General features: G+C 32.8%; 1 protein-coding gene across 9 annotated transcripts in view; it reads right to left on the bottom strand.

Annotated features, from left to right (window-relative positions):
* Jmjd1c (jumonji domain containing 1C) overlaps nt 1-22,947 on the bottom strand; it is a 280,879-nt gene that overhangs the window by 180,200 nt on the left and 77,732 nt on the right. For 5 of the 9 annotated variants that reach the window (XM_040273600.2, XM_040273601.2, XM_040273602.2 and 2 more), the window contains exon 2: nt 17,727-17,774. The exons of 3 other annotated variants lie outside the window; for them this stretch is intronic. In XM_040273600.2, coding sequence (XP_040129534.2) covers nt 17,727-17,774 — 48 coding nt within the window. Of the gene's footprint in view, nt 1-17,724; nt 17,775-22,947 lie in introns of those variants that run through there. One more of the 9 variants, XM_040273604.2, reaches the window with a different exon arrangement.

Below are 22,947 nucleotides of genomic sequence, written 5' to 3'. Positions count from 1 at the left end.
GACTAGAATTTTGGGGACCCTAACATTAAGTAGACAGTATTTGCTTATGTTTTGTCTTATACAAGCACATGATTTTATTAGAAAAATTTCAATAAAATATTTTAAAGGGAGAGAGGAAATGAGAGAGAGAGAATATAAAAGCATGAGAAACCCTAGAATTTAAAAGCCAGTGTGGTGCTATCCAGCTACTTAGAAGACTAGGGCAGGAAGACTGTGTGAGCCCAAAAGTTCAAGATCAGCCTGGGCCACATAGTGAGATCCCATGTCTCAAACACACACACACACACACACACACACACACACACACACACACACACACACACTACACCCCAGAGGAAAAGAAACAGATGAAAATAAATCAGAAGTATAAGAGAGAAAGCATAATATTAAGAGGATATTATTCCAAAGAAAGTGATGTAAAAAGGCAAGTTAGCATCTTCAAGGGCTGCAGAAAAATTAGTAAATTCACTGGATGGACAACTGAGATGCCATAAATTACTGCAAGGTAAAAATCAGTGCTGAGGATATATTAACAAGAATTAACACATTCACCTATTTCCCCTATACTAGCAGGATTTTGAAATATTATAATACATTAGGGAAAAAATGTGTAAAGAAAATATTTTAATAAAAAACTGGAACTCCCCAGCACCACCAATCCTTCCTGCTCTGTCAAACAATAATGACAACAACAAACTAGGACCTTCTTTTTACAGTATAAAAGCAGAGAATATATTATGTTCTTGTATTTCTATGTAGTCTTTCATTAACTGAGCACCAGAAGACATTGTAACAGTATTAATTCATCAGATAATGGGAACAACTCAAAATCACCAGAGATATTACTATTTACAGATCTGGAGACCCAGAATTAAGTAACTTCAGAGCTTGCCACCGATGAACTTTATTTCTTTGACATTTCAGATGCACAACCAAGTGTTTCTGTCCCTTATTTTCTTATTACTACAAATTAATTCTGGTTTCACTTTTTTTTTTGGCACTTTTAATTTCCTCAATTTATCTTCTGCAATAGAGTCTTTAGACACTGAGCACAGAAATAGTTCTGCTGTATTAATATAAAGTAATAAAAATTCTCAATTAGTGTTCTTTCTTTATAATATTTATAAATACCCAGCATTGAGTATTGACAGTGATAATGAATTAGTGAAAATGAAACATACTTGTTTCTTGATCTAACTTATACATATACATGCTAATGAAACATTTAATTTTTGAGATAGAGAAAAATATTACCTACAATGAAGAAAACTAATTACTAGAATAAAATATCTTTTTAAAAGGCAGAAACAAATATATTTAAGGAATAATTATGTTAATGATATACTATTTATAATATTTACACACATAATAATTTAGTACCCCTATCTATCTGAAATACAATAAATTCTCTAAGACAAATGACAAATTAACTATTTCAAGTCACGTTCTGTCATCTTCAGAGTTTAATAGCTCTAATATACAGGTGATGATAATAAGAAACAACTATACCATCTGGTTTTCAAGCTCAAAAGCAGGTAACAAAAGAAAAACAGGAAGAGTGCCTCTGAGGATGTGCTTCCATAACAGTCTAAGAACTACAAAAAATTTCACAATGATTTTAGAAAGTCTTTTTAGGTATTGTAAGTCAATAAAAATGAATATTCTTTTTAACTGAAAAATACATAAGAGATTTAAAAAACTCTAACATACTTTCATAGCATCATGTAGTTCATCTTTCAGCATTTATCACAAATGAAATCTATTTATGTATATTTAATGTCTGTCTCTCCTACTGGTCTGTAATATTTATTGAACGAAGATGAGGAAAAAGTGTACATTTCTACTCAGAATAATCTAAGATGATGAAGAAATTTATTTTGGAAAACCCTCATTGATATGGCTACTGCATATGACATATTCCATAACAGTAATTACTGCTCAAAATGTTTTACATATATATACTTCATTAGACAAATGTAAGCAACAATCCAATTAGATAAATATTCCTATTCTACAGATTAGGAAACTGAAGCTCAGAGAAGTAAAGTAACTTACTAGGCACCACTGCTCTTAGACTCAAGGAACCAAAGAAGTAAGAGCTCCTATTTTAATCACATTTCCTCCCCATTGAGTGAAGTCTCTTTGGCCTTTGGAACATGCTAAACTCCAGAGACCAAGAATTGAAAAAATATGGCCCAAGGGTCAAATCAGTCCACCACTTTTTTTTTTCTGTAAATAAAATATGGGAATATAGCTACATACGTTCATTTACATGTATTTTGTTTGATTTTCCACTATGCCAGCAAATTTGACTAGAGTAAAAGCGTTGAGAAGTTGTAAACACATGGTTTATGAATCCTAAAATATTTACTATCTGACCCTTTATAAGCATAAATTTACCTACTCATCTACACCATGTTTCAGTACTAACACTTTGAAATCCACAAGTAAATTAACCTAAATTCCATTCTAGGGACTCCATAGATATCTTCTAAGCTATCCTCCCCAAGAGGACCACATCACCAGTATATTCTCTACAAAACCTGAGGTACATGCAAAGGTAGAGAAGGGTAGGAGGCAGAATGCGAATGAACATCCTGGATGTCAACATGCATGAATGTGAGGTTCTTCAAAAGATATAAGGAAGAAAGTTTAGGGTAAACACAAGAGGGTGTCTCTAGAGTCTTCATTTGTATTATTATTGCCCTAGGGGGCTCACAAATGTTAATGTCTTAGAGCCTTGATCTGAATTGGGACTACATGACTTCAGAGTCCATACTCAAAACCACTTTGCTGCATGCACTCTAAAAGCTGAGTTGGCATTTGAAAGGGAAAATTATTATGAGGAAAAACTCAGCCATCTAGAGTAATATTTAAACACATTTAATATTCTACATATCTATTTTGTTAAATTAGATTCCTCAACATAATACATTAACATATTCTTTGTTCTTTTTATCCTTTTTATGGTTGTTTTGGTTGTATGCAGTTTACCCTAAGTAATAAGCAATTTATTGTTGTTCTAAAATCTAAAGGTCATTCTAAATCATTTTTAGACAGGTGACTATGTTATCTATTGGTTCATTATCATATTTCAGGGTGTTAACAAAGTGACTTAGCTATTGTGTATGTATGTACGCTCTATGTCATTGTGGTTTTGACCTGTTCTTTCAAATTCCCCAAAAGAATGGCCAATTAATTCAATGACTTATTTCTACTGAATAATGCTCCTATGTCAGACTATTTAATAAACCACCTGGTAAGCTTTATGGATTAGCTATGTTTGTATTGAATATGCATTTAGTAAACTATGTCATAAGTGGGAAAATCTAACAATTTAATTACACTAATGTTGAAAATCCAATTTCACATCAGAACTAGAAATCCTGGAGAGTAACAGACTCTAAGCCTCAAGTTAATTCTGCCTGAATGGCATATGCTTAAGGAATTCTTATGGGGTAACCATTAATATTTAGAACTCCTTAAGTCAAGGGATGTGATTAACCAAGAGGAATATACAGGAATTTATCTGAATTGGACACCTTCTAGATTTTTGGAAACCATAATATTAAAACACTACACTTCACACTTTGGAAATGAAGGTTAGTCTAAGAACCTAATCATCATTTGTAATAACTGGAGACCTGACACTGACTGACTTCAAGATTTGCAATGGTTTGTTATTTATCTATTTTTGCAATGGTTGTTTAGATGACACCAAAAGGATCATCAATAATTTTTTTAAAAAAAAGACTAGATATCATTTAAGATAAAAAATTCTACGCTTTGAAATACACCAAATGAGACCGAAGACAAGTCACAGACTAAGAAAATCTTTGTAAATCATACATCCAATAAAGAACTTGTATCCAAAATATACAGTAAATTGCCTCCCCCCCAAAAAAACCCCAACAACAATAGCTTTTGACAAAGCTATTCAAAAGTTGACAAAAGATGGGGTTGGGGACATAGGTCAGTGGTAAAGTACTCATCTAGCATGCATGAAGTCCTTGGGTTTGATCCATAGCAATGAAAAGGGAAAAAAATTGGCAAAAGATCTGAGCAGATGTCTCACTAAAGAAAATACATAAATGGGAAATAAGAATACAAAATAATGTTTGATATCAATTGTCATGAGGAAATTTTGAGTTGAAATGACAATAAGGTACCACTACACATCTTTAAAATGACAAATACAGACAAAAATACAAAAACAAACAAAAATCTGACAATACCAAAATACTTACTTGAAGCAGTAAAACTCATTAACTGCAGGAGTAAAGGGAAAGGATGCACTTTAAAAACAATCTGGCAGTTTCTAACTAAATATATTCTTTCCACATAATAAAGCTTTCAAATTCACAACTACCCAAATCTGCACATTAATGTTTATAACAGCTTTACTCATAGTTGCCAAAACAGAAGAAACTAAGTTGTCTTTTAATACATTAAAAAGATAAAGACACTGTAATACAATACATTTATATAATGAAATATTATTTACCAAGAAAAATAAATAGGATTTCAAGCCATGAAAAGAAATAGAAAAACTTAAATGCATTTACTAAATAAAAGAAGTCACAGCCTAACATATTTACATTTTCTGGTCCATTAAGGAACTAATACAACAATCTTTAATGCAGTGGATGCGAAGGACAAAATTTGCTGAGTTTCAAGGAATTAATAATAAAAAATATCTATAGACACACTATCCTTGATGGGATGAGAGGAAAATAAATATAAATTTATTGACATTTGTAAAACCAAAATATTCAGGGGGCCCAAAGAGAGTAACAAATCACTTGAAGGGGGTGCAGTGTTGGGTATCAAACCTAAGCCTCACATGAGCTAGGCAAGTTCTACCATTTAGCTATATAGTAATATATACTGGGGAGTCCTAGCCTTCGCATTTTAAACACATCATCCTGTATACAGGACACTCATAACACTTTAGAAGACATCTATAAAATTGATTAATTTAAGTTTTTATAGGTATCCTACATATAGGATGATGGGACGTAACAGGTCAATACAGTTCCAAATGAATGGATTTTTTAGCTCTATTAGGTAGCAGGCCTAAAGCCAGCAGAACAACGAAAGTAAGCAAAGATGTTGCATATTTTGATCCTTAAAAAAAAAAAAACCCAGGTTATCTTCTTTATATTTACAATAAACACAACTATTTATTTTTTAAAAATGTTAAAGATAATTTGGAAGCTCAGGAAATTTGGTTTGGGCCTCAACTAAAACTAAGAACTGAGGCCCAAGGAAGTCTAAATGATCTCTGGCAACCTATGTACCAAGGATCCATTGTCACACTTTTTCATGAGTGAGATAGCGAATAATAAATTTGCAATGACCCCCCACTTTAGTCATTCACATAATATTTGAATACATACATATCATCAGTGAAGTATATGATAGGGATGAGACATAATGGGTCATCCTCCAATGCCTAAAGTAATTCTTTTACTTAAAATGCTCAACAAAGATGGCACGATCTGATTTTTCATTTAAAAGAAAGACTCAGAATCTCACTTTTCCCCCCTGAATATTTTAAATAAGTATTTTAAAATCAGTGGTCAATCTAATAAGATGTGTTCAAACGGTGAATATCCTGGCACTATAATCAAAAGCTTCAGATAAATTAAATGCTTAAGTGCTACTGATGTCTCAAAAGTTAGGCAGCTGAATTTCTTTCACTAACGTTATCCACAATACTCTACACTGGCACTGCTTTCAGACCTCAGGTTAGTAGGAAAAGGCTAGTATAACTGTCCAAATGAAAATGCTGTTATTGAGTGCTTTGTTAGTTAACTTAAAGTATAAAAGCATTAAAAATGGGCTGATTAACTTGTATTAATACACTGGAAATGAACATAACTTTGAATATAAAAAGAGATGTTTCATTCTACAAGTCTATTTGTTGTTGCTGTTGTCGTTGTTAACTCATCAGTATCTAAAAATCTTGGTAGAAATAATCAGAATACCTTGGGCTAAAGAATGATTATAGTATCATAGCCATTTTGGAGGTTTACTCTAAAAATCCCACCTATAAAATACTTAAAATAGTCACATTTTAATTAGCCTTCTATTTTAGGGAGTTCTATGTGCCAAAATTATTAATACAAATGGATGACTCTTGGAGACTCCAACAGCATAGCCTGGCCCTTACAAGTATTTTTTTTTAAATATTTATAGTTTTTTAATATTTATATTTTAGTTTTCAGCGGACACAACATCTTTGTTGGTATGTGGTGCTGAGGATCGAACCCTGGCCACACGCATGCCAGGTGAGCGCGCTACCGCTTGAGCCACATCCCCAGCCCCCTTACAAGTATTTTTTATTTGTTCTAATTAGTTATACATGACAGTAGAATGCATTTCAGCACATCATACATAAATGAAGTATAACTTCTTATATTCTGTTGTAGATGTAGAGTTACACAGGTTGTGTGATCATACATGCACATACGGTAATAGTGTCTGATTCATTCTACTATCCCTTACAAGTATTTTTAGCAAAAATAGATAACTCTCAGGACCCTAATGGTATATCCTAGCCCTTACAAGTAACATAAGAGAATCATAAAGGGATATTATCAATTATTTCATTTGGGGGCAGATGAAATATTTTATTCTGATAACACAAAATACTGTATATGAAGCACTAACAGTTCCAAGAGTTTTCCACTAGAAACTTAACACTCACACTATACTGCATCACCATCATTCCCAATCAGAAATTATTTAAGAGTCAATAATAGGAGGAATACAAAGGAACAAAGAGAGACAATGCAATCTGTTTCTTCTTTTTTTCTCTCCTTCCTTCCTTCCATTATTATTTTTGCAATTGACACACATATCAAAAACTAAAACAAAACAAAATCTAAGGCCTCACCCATGCTAGGTGAAAGTACTCTCCAGCCCAAGTTACTCATGAATCGTTTTATTTATTTATTTGGTGGGGGAGTACTGGGGAGTGAACTCGGGGCACTCAACCATTGAGTCACATCCCCATCCCTATTTTGTGTTTTGTTTAGAAACAGGCTCTCACTGTTTTGTTTAGCACCTCACTTTTGTTGAGGCTAGCTTTTGAATTTACTATTCTCCTGTCTCAGCCTCCCGAACTGCTGGGATTATAGATGTGCACCAGCACACCTAGTTTTACTTATGTTTTGTGTTGTTTTTTTTTTTAAATACCTGTATTTTATTTATTTATTTTTATGTGGTGCTGAGGATCGAACCCAGGGCCTCCCACCTGTGAGGTAAGTGTTCTACCCCTGAGCCACAACTCCAGGCCCTATTCATGGTTTTAATAAAATAACTGAGCTTGTAAGTTTTCCATGTTAAATCTGTTTGGGGTGCTAACAAAGTTGTCACAAACTGGTAGCATATAAACAAAAATTTGTTTCTCACAGTTCTGGAGACTGAGATAAGGGTACCAGCATGGTTGAGTTCTGGTGAGGACCTGCTTGCTCCCTGATTCAGACATTACCTTTTTAGTCCTGTCATGGCAAAAAAGAGAAGGAAGCTCTATGTGGTCATATTTCTATGGACACTAATCCCAGCTGGAAGGGCTCTGCCCTAATGACCTACCAAAGGCCCTGTCTCCTAATAATATCATGCAAGATTAGAATTTCAACCTAATAAATTTTGGGAAACACAAATATTCAGTCTATACCACCATTTTTTTTTTCCTTTAAGAGACAGAATCTTGCTATGCTGCCAGGCTAGAGTACAACAAATAGTCTTTTTTTTTTTTTTTAAATACAGTATTTTGTTTGTTTATTTATTTATTTATGGAGCTGAGGATTAAACTCAGTGCCTCACTAGTGCTAGGCAAGCACTCTACCATTGAGCTACAACTCTAGCCCTACAATGGCTATTAGGCATGATCTCACTGATAGTACAGACACTAACTAGGAATTTAGGAATGCAACATAGCACCCAGGTAGTACTTTCTTAACCATAGTGACTTTCAACTATACTTCATTCTGTCTGAACCTCCCCTTTTTTCCAGAAATGTGGCATACTAGAAATGTCTTAATTTATTCTAATTCTATCCCTAATCTATTTTTTTTAAAGAGAGAGTGAGGGGGGGGGGAGAGAGAATGAATTTTAATATTTATTTTTTAGTATTTGGCGGACACAACATCTTCGTTTGTATGTGGTGCTGAGGATCGAACCCGGGCCACATGCATGCCAGGCAAGCGAGCTACCGCTTGAGCCACATCCCCAGCCCCCTAATCTATTTATATTGAACATTCCATTTTTAATGTCTATTTACCATTCATTCATTCAACAATACTGAATCAAGGATACTTATGTATAACTGAAGAAGTCACACTTCTCTTTCAACCTGAATCATGTAGTTTCTTCCTAAATCTAAACTCTCTGGCTTCAAGATGTAGTTCAGAAGTCTGCTTTTCCAAAATATCTTCTATCCCTTGCACTGAGTCAAAAGTCCCTTTTACAATCTCTTTTAAGTCTCTATCTATAATACACTTAATAGCTAACAATGAAATTATATATGTGCCCTCAACTAAATTACATCAATTAGTGGTATGATCCAATTTAGAAATGTTTGTGAATTGAAAGATTCAATATTGTTGAGGTGAATTCTTCCTAAACTGAATTATGGAATCATTGCAATTCCAATCAAGATTCCAGTAGGATTTATTTAGGTATGTTAATTTATGTTTTTTTTCTAAAATTTACATGGGCAGGTAAAAGAAGAGAGAATAGCCAAAATAATTATTTAAAAAGATGACTCACACGTCATAGCTAATTCAATATAAAGTTATAATAATTAAGCACATGGTACAGCCAAAGACACACAGATCAATACAAGAATAAAGTCTAAAAATAAATACATACAGAAATGAGAACTGATTTTTAAGAAATTTGTAAAGCAGAAGGAAAATACATAACCTTCAACAAATGGTGCTGGGATAATTACACATTGATTGCCAAAAACTAAAACAAAACAAAATCTAAAAACCAATTTCACTCCATATTTTGTACCATATATAAAAACTAAATTAAACTTGGTCAAACTTAAGCATATAAAGTAAAACTTTGAAAGAGACAAGATCTTTGTGACCTTGGGTTAATAAAAGAATTCAGAGAAATAATCTCTCTAAGAGAAAATATTAGATGTCATCATTTTTTTTTCTTCTTCTGTAGAAGTCAATGTCCACAAAATGAAAAGACAAACCACAGTTGGAAGAAAATATTTACAAATCATGTATCTGATGAAAGACTTGATTCTGGAATGTTTAAAAACTTTCAAAACTCAATAATAAAAAAGAAAATACAAAAATATGGACAAAAGATTTGAACAGGCACTTCACTAAAGAAGGTATGTAGATAGCAAATAAACACATAAAATATTAAAAACCACTAATGATTAGAGAAATACAAATATAATGAGATACCTCTACACATATATTAGAAATGATGAAAATTTTAAAAACCAACTAAACCTAAAAACAGAAGGATGCAAAGCAAGAGTTTCTTACAAAGTAAAACATATAAGTCACCACAGGACCTACCAATCTCACACTTAAGTGTTGACCCATATGAAATGAAAATTTGTACTCAGCAATCAAAAGAAACAAACTATTGATATATGAAACAATACAGAAAAATCTCAAATGCTTTTAGGATAACTGAAAGAAGCCCAATTCTGAAGGCCAACTACTGTATAATTCTGTTCATATTACATCCAGGAAAAGAAAAAACAAGAACTAGGAATGAATAGCTTATTTGCCAGAGTTGGGAAATTAAGGGGAGGGAAGGTTGAATGTATAGTGGCAAAAGAAAATTTTGTGATTAAACTATTCTATATCTACACTGTATTAATAATGGTTACATGACTGTGTTTCTTTTTTTTTTTTTGAGAGAGAGAGAGAGAGAGAGAATTTAAATATTTATTTTTTAGTTATCGGCGGACACAACATCTTTGTTTGTATGTGGTGCTGAGGATTGAACCCGAGCTGCACGCATGCCAGGTGCTTGAGCCACATCCCCAGCCCATGATTGTGTTTCTGTCCTAACTCAGAATCATTTATTGAAATAAGTAAAATTCATTCTAATTAAAAACAAAATATATTAGCAGTGAATTTAACTGAAAGAGGAATAAACATAATAAACCATGTCATTCACTTCTCCCAAAGGCAGTTAATATACATATTATCATTTATAACATAAGTATTAGACATCTATATCTATAAATTTATTTTTGTGTCTCAGATGTCTTTTGGGGTGAGACAGAGAAGACTGAGACAACAATTACAAATGTAGGCTGTATCTCAATATGCCATTGGACCAAAAATTACCATGATTACAACACTATCGTGGTACAAGTTGATTGATCCCAGTATCTCATTCCTTTCACAAGGAAGGGGAAGAAGAGTCCTGTTGGTAATCTGTTATACCCTCCAGTTTTTTGTTTGTCTTGAAAAGAAAAATGTGGGAGCAAATATGAGGGTGAGGGTAAAACAAGTATGAAAACACTGTGCATGCATACATACACATACAGAGATGATATACAACTGTAAATACTGCAAAACTTCAGCAGAAAGAGCATTAACAGATAAGCATGCTCTAAAATGAAATGGTGATAAATCTTTTGTCCCAGGAATTTCTGATGAGGATATAGAAACTTACAAAGTCAAAAATGTTTTGTTTCTAGAGAAATCTTAGCAAAGACAGCCCACCCAATTTTTTAGAAAAGAAACTATTGACACCTTTTCACAATAGGCACAAGGGGGCACTGGAGCACAGGGTTTTATTTATATCTTGTGGAAACACTTAAAAGACTTTCCCTAAATTCAAGAACAAAAACACAAGAAAAGGAAAAAAGAGGTGGGAGGAGAAGGAAGGCAACAATTAGTGACATATCTCAGTTTCACAGAAATTTACATATTCAGTTACAGAAAGATTTTACAGGGCTATATTAAAATGTATTTTTTCAGTAACATTCTATTTTAACACTCGAATGCCGGAACTGAATTTTGATTAAAAAACCCAGTCAAAAAGAACGCCTTTGATCTTTCATTCTTAATCAACTATAATTCTTTAATTGAATAAATAACCAGTCTTCAAACAAAAGTCTCATATTTTAATCCATGGTTCTTCACCAAGAGTGTGAAAACTGTACGTACTTTAGTTTATAAATAAATCTTCAGTTATTCAACATGCCAGAATACTGACAGTCAGTAATATGAAAAGCTATTTTGAAAAAAAAAATTGTTCTTATTAAAAAAAAAAACAATAACAATAGATTCCTGTGTACTCATCATCATTAAGCTGCAACAATTTTCAAGTCATGGTTAATTTTGTTCCAACCATTTAATTTATACATATATGTCTTAAACTGCAATCCACCAGCATTTAAGTTTTCCAGATTGGGTGTTTTGTTTGTTTGGGGGTCTGTTTAATTAGAACCCAAATAAGGTCCACTTATTTCCATTAGTTGATATGCCTCTTAAATTTGTTTGTGTATGTGTTCCTTAGGACTGAACCCAGAATGCAGGAGAGCTCTACCACTGAGCTAAATCACCAGAAACGCCCCACCCCCTTACTTTTTTATTTTGAATAAGGGTCTTACTAAATTACTGAGAACAACCTCAAACTTGTGATCTTCCTGTATCAGTCTCTGGAGTCACTGGGATTATGGGCACCACACCAGGCACAGCTACACATCTGTTTTTATTTATAGGTTTTACCTCCTCTCTTCCCCCTGCAATTTTATTGTTTAGGAAATCAAGTCATTTGTCCCATATAGCCTTCAATTATCTGTATTGTGCTGACTATTCCTCTATGCCATTTTAAAACATGCTCCTTTTATTTCTTGTAATTGTTCAATCCAGAGTCTTAATTAAAGTCAGGGTTGTTAGAGAAAAAAATCACACATAGTACTGTGTTATCAAGAGGCATATTGTCTGATTATATCTTTGTGTGGGTATTGTCTGATTATATCTTTGTGTGATAACAGAAAATGATTGCTGACAAAAATGATTGCTGTCTATCCAATCTTTCACCAAGAGCTATTTTGTAAAATAGTAACATTCTAACTGTATTAGAATATTATCATTAACTTTCTGAAATGTCTATTAAGTAAAAATCCCCTCTTCAAATCTTTGTTATCCATGAGGCTGTACGCCTAATTTTTATGAGTTTTTTAAATAATAAGCTAGTATCCTAATTTTCTAGAATGGTGAGTAATGCGTGTTTGTTTTTTAAGGAAGGGGTCATTACAAACTCTCTGAATTCAAACAAATGAATTTCAAATCTCTGAAGCTGTTAAGCCTATTGCTGCCAATTCTGTTTCACTGGTGCCAGTGGTTCAACTCAGGGCATCATCCACAGAAACACACGTTCTACCACTGAATCACAAGGGAGCCTCTGCTGTCATATTGTCTATCGTGGCCATAGACAGAATCTTCAAGTTAGCTCTTGAGTCTTTGGTAATCTCTTAATAGCTTCCTTGATTCCATATTATGAATATGGATAACCTTTGTCCATTTCCTGCTTCAGACTAGAAATCAACCATATATTCAAGGTAAATGGGAAACAGCATTCAGAAGCAACAACTTGGATGCTAGGGTACTCATTACTCCTGAGTTAGTTGCTTTTTCTAGGCCCTTAGATAGTGGTCAGTTAGCATGACTTTATATCTATGGTTCCAAATAAAATTCTACATGGGTTTTTAGTCTCATTATTTCTATATAGTTTCTCCCTTCTTGATAATTCTGCTATCTAATAACACCAATATAATTAAATCTCATTTGCTTTGTCACACAACACATATACATAGGTCTAGGAAAAATACCAACACTATAATTAGTGAAAATCATCTAAGGTTTTTATCTCAGTTCTTTATCCCCAGGGTATAATCCACTAGGCATATATAATTAAATTACTACGTTTTAAAGTCATTTTTTTTAAGAGAGAGAGAATTTTAATATTTTATTTTGTTTTTTTAGTTTTTGGCAGACACAACATCTTTGTTTGTATGTGGTGCTGAGGATCGAACCCGGGCCACACGCATGCCAGGCGAGCACACTACCGCTTGAGCCACATCCCCAGCCCTGAAAATCACTTATAATAGTTGCTTCCTAAGGTTATACCACTTTAGCTTCTTTGTACACTATGTTTTTTACTTTTAGGGCTTTTCTTGATAAAAACTTTTTAGAATTATGTACAACATTACATGTTCATTTTACATAAGAAAACAAGGTATATTCAGAGAAATTTAGCTATTCCTTCTATCCCTGTAGCCTAAAGTGTTAATTACAATTCCTAATTTTAAAAAACAAAAGTAGAGACAGAACATATATAACATGGACACACACTCAAATTTATTTATGAGATAAACAGCCGTATACTTCTTACTCATTTTGCTGTATTTTTACTTAAACGTGTATTTAGTAATCACGGCAGAGTAAATATTTATTTACATTTATGTCTGTATAACATCTAATTTAATACATGAATCATTTTTCATTCAGTCAGAACCATATTAAGAGATATTTGGAGTGTTTCTGTCTTTTGCTAATATAAATGGTGTGGATATGAATATAGTCTATGCACATGTAATTTTGTATTTTAGCCAAACTATTTTGGAGATATTCTACTCCTAGGAATAGGCTTTCCTACACCAAAGAATAAGTATTTAATTTAGCTAGATATTTCAAACTACTACAGACAGTTGTACCATTTTGGGTTTCAATAAACAACTTGTGAGAGTGCTTCCACAGGCTCACTAATTGAATGTGTTATCTGCCTGGGGGGAAGTATCCGACCCGATAGGTAAAAATTGTCATCTTGGTATAGTTCACTCCATCTTTTCCTTTTATTGGCTTCTATTCATAACTTTATTCCCCTTATTCTTAATTTGGGCTTAAATTGCTCTTTCTCTCTTAAGGTAGAATTTTAGGTCACTGACTTTTAAAAATTCTTTCTAATATAAGCATTTAAATTTATACATTTCTCTCTAATCCTTGTTGAAGATACACCCACATTGTGATTTAGTATATTTTCATAATCATTCAGTTCAAATGACTTCTGACTTTCCTTGTGATTTCTCCTTTGGCCAACAGATTATCTAGAAGTATATTGTTTACTATCTCAATATCTGTGCTCTGAACATTTGTATCCCTCTAAAATTGAAAAGGTTAAAATTTCAATAAATGAAAAATAAGATTACTCACAAATGAGATTGGCCTCAGAGGGTTTCCCGGTCCCTTCAATCACATGATAACATTCCAAAAAGGGACTACAAATAAACTACAAAGTGGGCCTTCACTAGACACCAAATCTGCCAACACCTTGGTCTTGGAGGTCCATGGCTACATAATTGTGAGAAGAAAATTTGTTGTATAGATTCAGTTTTAAGGTATTTTGATAGTAGCCTGAATGGACCAAGACAATATTAATTAAGTCAAGGTGATTGACGGATTTTTCAAATCCTCAATATCTTTTGCTAGGTTGTTTTATATTTGTTTGTTTTGGTACCAGGGATTGAACTCAGGGGCACTCGAACACAGAGCCATATCCCCAGCCCTATTTTGTACTTTTTAATTTAGAGACAGGGTCTCACTAAGTTGCTTAGGATCTCGCTAAACTGCTGAGGCTGGCTATAAACTCACAATCCTCCTGCGTCAGTCTCCCGAGTTGCTGGGATTACAGGTGTATGTGCCATGGTTCCCGGCTTTCTTTGTTAGTTTTAAAAAATATTTATTTTTTATTGTAGATTAACACAACACCTTTATTTTATTGATTTTTATGTGGTGCTGAGGGTCTAATCCAGTGCCTCACACGATAGGCAAGCACTCTACTACCAACAAGCCACAGCTCTTCTTTGCTAGTCTTTTACTGGTTTGTCTTACCAACTGCTGGTGTTAAAAAGTCTTCAACTAAAAAATTTTGCTTCAAGCATTTTGAAGCCATGCTATTAGATATATATATATATATATGTAATTGTTTTGTCAATCTTTAACTGTTCCACTTTTCTGACATTTTCTTGAGTACTTCAGCCACAGTACATATGTGCATATTATTTTATATGGTTATATATATTTCCATTCATTCAGTGTAACTTTTCTCTTTTTTCCTTTAAATTAGTGCATTATATCATTCACTTTAAATCTATCTGGTAAATTTCTGATGAACCACAAACAGTTGGATCTTACTTTTTTTTTTATATCAATTCTGACAATCTTTGCCAGAACTGAGATTCTAGCATGTTCAACTATAGAGTTCAAGACTACTAATAATTACACTATTACCATTTAGTGTAATTATTAGTATGGTTCAATCTATCAAATTACGTGTTCTTTGCCTCTTTTTTCAGCTGTTCCTTTCTCTCTGCCTTTTTTTGTATTAACTGAATATTTTTTAGAATTGTATTTTCATTTATATAATTACGTTCTAATAGCCACATTAAAAAAAGAAAGAAATGATTGAAATGATTTTAAAATATATTTTATGGGGCTGGGGTTGTAGCTCAATGATAGAGCACTTGCTTTACATGCATGAGGCACTGGGTTCGATCCTCAGCACCACATAAAAATAAATCAAGATATTGTATCCAACTACAATTAAAAAAAATTTTTTTAAATGTATTTTATGTAAGTCAACAGTTGTGCTCCCCAAGTGCAGGTTCATTTTCTGTGGTTTCACAGTTACCTACAATCAACTGTGGTACAAAAATATGAAACAGAAAATTCCAGAAAGAAACTAAAAAGTTTTATATTGCATGCCATTTTGAGTATTATGTAAAATTGTGTATCATCCCTTTCTATCATGAACCATCCCTTCATCCAGTGTATCCACATTATATATGCTACACATCCATTAGTAGCCATCTAGGTTAACAGATTGACTTTGTGGCATGATAATACTTGAATACAGGGTTGGGTACCATCTCTGTTTTCAGATATCTACTGAAAGTCTTGAAGGATATATCCTATAGATAATGGGGGACTACTATCCCTTATGTGTTCTGAATCCATCCAATGTACTTTTTATCTCTTACACATTTTAGTTTTCACTTCCAGAATTTCAATTTGTATTTGATTTTTTAAAAATATATTTATAGATCTCAAGTATCCAAAGTTCAATCCTTCTTTTAAGTCATCCTCTGTTTAATATCCATGTCTACTAATTCTATTATCTATGTCCTTTTGGGGTTGTTTTTGTATGAGATCCCCCGCTCTGCCCATTATGGGGTTATTTTCCTGCTTCTGCAGTTGTTTGGTAATTTTTATCTTAATGTTAAGCATTGTAATGTTACTTTTTCATGTACTACTACATTTTTTTTAACGCCTACATTAGGTTTTGTTTCCCAGCACCCACAACTTCCCCTGAGATGCAGTTAAATTGCTTAGAAACAGTTTGATACTTTTGGGTCTCATTTTCAAGATTTTTTTTTTTTTTTTTTTTTTTTTTTTAGGTAAAGCCAGCACAAATTTTAGTCTATGGCTAAATTTTTCTTTCCATTATAAACTCTTCTGAGGACTCTCTCAATGTCCTCTAAATTATGAGGTTAGTCACAATAACTATTGGGAACAAAAACATTCCAAACTCAGGTTGAGTTTTGGCAATATTCCTCTCTTTTCAGTTTTTTTTCCCCTTATACATTTGTGCAACTTCTTAAAGCACATGGGTTTATTAGTTCAGCACTTAGAGAAAAATCCCTATGGAGGTCTTTCTTTTTCTTTCTAACTTATTACTATCTGACATTGGGTCATGCCAACTCTATCACCATGGCCTCCATAGACTCTCAACTTTAACTACTCAACTTATAAGACTAGAGTTTTCCCCTTGCAAAAGCCAGAGTCCTTGCTATTTAACAGTCATAATTGATAAGGATCACTATGATACAGTTCTTGTTCTCAAGAAGAATTACCGAATTTCAAAAAGGCTACAAAATAAATAACAATCCATATATAAGGAAAACAATCCGTACAGAAATATTACCACTGTACACCATTTTAAATGTAAGTTCATACAGTATATGTATTTATATTCTCTCATTTCATTTTTATCATCAACTTTCTCAGTTCAATCCAGTAAGTAAGTTCTTAAGTATTTTTTTACAGAGAGCGCTCTATGACCCAGAAAGATGATGTGATTAACCCAATATTACATACTCAACATACGGTAGATCCAGAACTCAAGCCTGAGTCTACTTTTATACCACACATACCTCCAAAAGAAAACACTTCTTTATAATATGGATAGGAAATAACAAAGCAAAAGTTACAGTTTTAAATTATATAGATGTGATTAATTCTAACAGAAATGGGAGGTGATATTTCCTATATTTCCTATAAAGTATGAACCCTAATAATAAAAGTGAGATATTATCAAAATTGATTTTCCAATGTGATTTATTAGGAACTTATTAAATATTGGTGGACTAAATAAATGAAAGGGATGAGTGAATGAAACAATGTGGATAACAGTTTTCTGATATCAGATTTTAAAAAGAACATATGGAAAGAGGAAAACATAAGAATGTTCACAAATTACTATAAATCTTCTAAGAACATTGCCAGAATAAACTAAATTTCATAAACCAAAAAAGGAAAATCATATAGGTCCACTGGCTGCATAAATGTAAGAGGATGAACTAAGAAGAAACAGGAATATTACATGGGAAAGATGATGTAATATTAACAGATGCAGAGAGAATAAAGAACTACTCACACCTCCTGCTTTGCATCCATCTTCTCCACCAAGGAGAATTGAGTAGAAAACTGGAAAAGGTAAAGAAACATAGTTAAAAAGTAAATGAAGTTGAAATGAGAAAAGAAGACAGCAAGGGAATACCTAGCCAATTTCTAAATTAGATTTTGTCTACAAAGTCTAAATAATCAAAGGCCTGAATTAGGCATGCACTTTCAATATGTTTAAAACAGCACAGAAAATAAAAACAATCTCTAAAATGAATTGTTTTTGGAAACAAAAATGATGTTTCCTTTTTCTTTTCTAGTACTAGGAATGGAACCCAGGGCCTTGCACCAATTAGGCAAGCAATCTACCACTGAGCTATATCCCCAGTCCTATTTTATTTTTCCCAGGCTGGCTTCAAACTGATGATCCTCCTACCTCAGCCAAGTAATTAAAACTGTGTCATGTGCCACCATGACCAACTGAAAAGAATATTTTCTAGAAAATATACATAAAAGAAGTCTTAAAGGCTCCTACTGATCCATTAATACTAACCTACCAAAAGTCCACAATGATTATTTGCAAGAAGACTTGAAAGCATTGAGAAAAAGGTTATCCAAGAGTAAATTTTATTTAACTACAATCAATGCTAAATTTTCACTATCAATACATTTCTTCTTAGTGTTATAAGCTAGTGTGAATAATACACTAGACTTTTTTAAAAGCAAAATTTGTAGGGTAAGATTCTGAATATGTGAGGAGTAAAATGATAAAATGTAAGCTCCCATTAAAAAGAGCACAATTAGATAATCACAGGTGGATAAACAACCATAACTCATAACATTAACTAAAAACTAAAATAAAACAGAATAACTTCAAATATATGCCACTGATCTCTTATGCTTTACTCAAATGATACAAAACTCAAGACTATGAAATGAACATAGGACTCAAAGTTAAGAATAATATTAACATGATGAGGATTCCAAGATGTGACAAATAAGAAAATGAACAGAATAGGCCAATATTAAAATAACAGAAATAATAGTGGTAGCTGGCTTAATGAAATAAATCTAAACTGTGGATGAGGAACGCTGACAAACTCTTCAATTTATAACAGACAGGCCCCCAAAGGCTCAAAAGTTAATTGTGGGTAAATTAGGCCAACAGAAAAATTAACAGTAGTTTGCCTTAGCAGCGGCCAGACTCAATAATCTCTTTCTTACTTTCAGCCTAACAACACTTCCTCTCTCATTTTGGTAGAAATTTATTTCTTAGAGAAGGTTAACAGCAGTTCTCTGAATTCAGAAGCCTATTAAATCAGGTCAAGGACAGAGATTATTACTGAAACAGGAAGACTAGGTGAAAGTTTTCTAATAAAATAAGTCTATGACAAGACCCTCCCCTCCACTCCCAGTCTTCTTTCTTCAATGGTAGAAACTTGGAAAGTCAAGCAAGAAAAAGGTCGATTTCTCTGGGAAATCTGACCAGTTTAAGCTAAAAGAGCTAAATACAAAGACATTAGATTTTCTAAGGAAATCACTTGATTTCAAATACATAAGATTAAATTTACGTTCATCATCACATGCTCCGAGTTCCCAAATTGCTTTTTTACTGTTACCTATTAAATATTAATAATGAGAATTACCAGATATTTCATGTGAAGAAAACATTAAAAATAAAACAATAGAAATTAAAACACACATAGAGAAAAAATGTGACTGGAAGAAAACAAAGGAGAGGGGAAACAAATGAAGAAAACTAATATTAATATTCTCTAAGAAGTAACAAAACCAGAAAAGTCATCATCAAAAAATGACCATTTGGGGCTGGGATTGTGGCTCAGTGGTAGAGCGCCTCACTTAGTGAGGCACTGGGTTCGATCCTCAGCACCACATTAAAATAAATAAAACAAAGGTATTGTGTCCAATTACAACTAAAAACCAAAATATATTTTTAAAAATGATCATTTGGGGTCAGGGTTGTGGCTCGGTGATAGAGCACTTGCCTAGCATGCGTGAGGCACTGGGGTCAATCCCCGGCACTACAGAGAAATAAAAACAAATAAAATAAAGGTATTGGGCTGGGGATATAGCTCAGTTGGTAGAGTGCCTGTCTCAAATGCACTGGTTTCAATCCCCAGCACCACCAAAAAACAAACAAAATAAAGGTATTGTGACTATCTACAACTAAACTCTGTGTGTGTGTGTGTGTGTGTGTATGACCATTTGGAGAACAAAAAAGGGTTTTAGGAAACTAAATGTTGATAGAAAAATGAAAACCACAATAGAAGGTTTAGAAAATGAGGCAGAAAATTTTGCTCAATAAGTAGAACAAAAAGAATAAGAGAAAGTATGATTTACTATCTGGTCACAAACATTTCAGAAAAGAGCAATGAATGAATGAATGAATAATTCAGAAAGTAGTGAAATTTAGAATTTAGAAAAATTTCCAGAAGTCAAACTCATAAATTGCCAAACTAAAAAAAGCAACTCCCAATAGCTAAAAACAATGAATGAAAGACATTGTACATCTAAGGGCATTATTGTGACCTTTCCAAAGCAGACAAGAAAAGATCCCACCAACTTCTTTCATATAAAACAGCAAAAAGGAGAATATCATCTGACTTTTCAAAACTAAGATCCGAATCTAAAAGATGCATATCAATACCTGGAAATTTCTGAAGAAAAATAATTTCCAATCTTTACTCCAGAATTCTATATCCACTATCTAGCCAAGCCTCAGTCGAGTTTGAGGGTAGAATAAGGATACTATTAGATTAACAAGACATAAAAAATTAATAATAATCCTAGGCCACTCCAGCAAGTTAATATAAAAAGCTAGCACACTTCTTTTGTTCCAGTAGCAGCTTATTATCTCCTTTTGATCAGTATTGTCTCCCTTCAATAGGAGTTTCAGATATACTCTTGCCTTGTGTATGCTCCCAATAATTCAGTTTGGCCTCATTTCTAATAATTTCCCTGCCAAAAGATCTCATCTCTAGTAACATCAAGACTTAAACATTTAAAAGGGTGTGGGGGAACTGGGCTCATAGTTCAGTTCCCTGTACCACTCAAGGAGAGGGTATATATATGTACTATGAATACTATATATTCTTTAAAAATTATTAAAAAATAAGAAATTTTTGCTTAACTCTGTGAACAGTTTCTCTTTAACTACAAAAAGTGCATTTAATTCTTAGTGATACTAAAAAAATTCAATTTAGAGATCGCAAGCCAAATAAGATCATAAGACTAGATTTTGTTTCTACATAATTTTCTCATGACTTAAATAATGCAAGTACTCTGCCCAAAATATGAGTGTGATTCTAGTACTTAAAAATACAAGAAGAGGGGCTGGGTTTATGGCTCAGCAGTAGAGCGCTTGCCTAGCATCCTGGGTTCCATCCTCAGCACCACATAAAAATAAATAAAATAAAGGTGTTGAGTCCAACTGCAACTAAAATAATAATAATAAAAAACAAGAACCACCTAAACACAAGAAAGCCGATCAAAATATATATAATTAAATTATTCCAAAACGAGAAGGAAAAAAATCAGTTTTGTTGAATGAGTTAGCAAACACAAGTTGGCCTGACAAGACCTGAAGAATGAATTTAATTAAATGCATTTTTGCATTATGTGCTGCTGCCTACTCTAAATTTAATATCCTCTTAAGATATTGTAAACATGCAACAGCAAGACTGTGCGTAAAAACATGGTTACTTAGAAAACCTCACTTAAGAATGTAATTTTTCTTTATATAAAATGACTTTACTATTAGTACATACCATCACAAGTACAGATTAGATACATACAGTTCAGAGTTATAATTTTTAGTGCCATATCTATTTCTTTGTTTCTTTTCAATGTTGGGAGTCATATCTATCCATTATCTTTAAAAGCCAGCAATCCTCTAAATTACATGTTCCTTCCCATGTCATAAAATCTTGTATGTGACTTTTAAGAGAAAGTACTAATTTAAAAGTGTCATTATGATGTGATAACATTACTAGCATAGTAATTGTCAATCTAAACCTTTTATAAATTAGTATGATCCATGTGAATTTAGCAAACCTGTATCAAAGGGTGTTTGATCTTTAAATTTTAGTTTAGCATATTCTTAAACTCCTGATACTGAAAATGATGTTTATAAACACCTTTTTTGGCCCAGGTGCACATGCCTGTAATCCCTGCAACTTAAAAGGCTAATTTGATGTATCCCAAGTTCAGCTCAGCGTGGGAATTAAGCAAGACTCTCAAAACAATAAAAGGGATGGGGATATAGATGAGTGGTAAAGCACCCTCCAACACACACTCTTTTCAATTTCCAGTACACACAAAAAAATCTTTTTTATTTTTTTAAAGGTGATATGCACAGCAACATTTTACAAATCATAAACCTTAGAAATTAATTTAGTATATAAGCATTAAGACTTACAAAATGGCTACAAAACCATGTAAGATTATAATATTTAAATTTTTCTTTTTTTTTTATTGGTTGTTCACAACATTACAAAGCTCTTGACATATTTCATACATTAGATTGAAGTGGGTTATGAACTCCCAATTTTACCCCAAATGCAGATTGCAGAATCACATCGGTTACACATCCACAATTTTACATAATGCCTTATTAGTAATTGTTAATCTTTCATTCCATATAGAACACAATGAAAAAGAACTGCAATGCTCTATGGAAAATCAGAAAAACATCCAGTCTGAGAACTGCTGGTACTGCTGACTCATCATTTACATCGAAAAAATTAAGGCACTCCTTTCCCCCTTTCCTGTACACTCAATCTATGAAGTTGACTAAAACAGAGCCTACAGTGTTCTTGCTGAATTCCCACAAGTCTGAGGCTGAACCCATTACATGTCTAAAAAATACTGTATTTCAGATTATAGGCTTTAACATGAATTCAAGTTCCATATAGGTTAATTGCCCTGGGGTGCATACAATCACTATTAAGAAATCTATATTTTTAAATACATACTTACAACTAAATTAGATACTTATTAAAAACATTAAAATAAGATTAACCTGAAATAATGTTTAAATTGTACAAGGCAAATATAATGGGTGTTGGGGGAAACACATCAAGCCTAAATAACAATTTCAATAAATAATATTTTACTCTCAAAATAGTATTCATTCAACATTTAAAATTTTCTTCAAATTTTTTAATACTGTATTTTTAAATTACTTGAATTCAATCCATGATTTGGACAAAAAACATAATTTTATCAATATTTTTCA

Source organism: Ictidomys tridecemlineatus, chromosome 1 (assembly GCF_052094955.1).
Source record: "Ictidomys tridecemlineatus isolate mIctTri1 chromosome 1, mIctTri1.hap1, whole genome shotgun sequence".
NCBI classification, from domain to species: Eukaryota; Metazoa; Chordata; class Mammalia; order Rodentia; family Sciuridae; genus Ictidomys; species Ictidomys tridecemlineatus.
The sequence above is the reverse complement of the archived record's forward strand: the minus strand, read 5'-3'. Positions and strand labels throughout refer to the sequence as shown.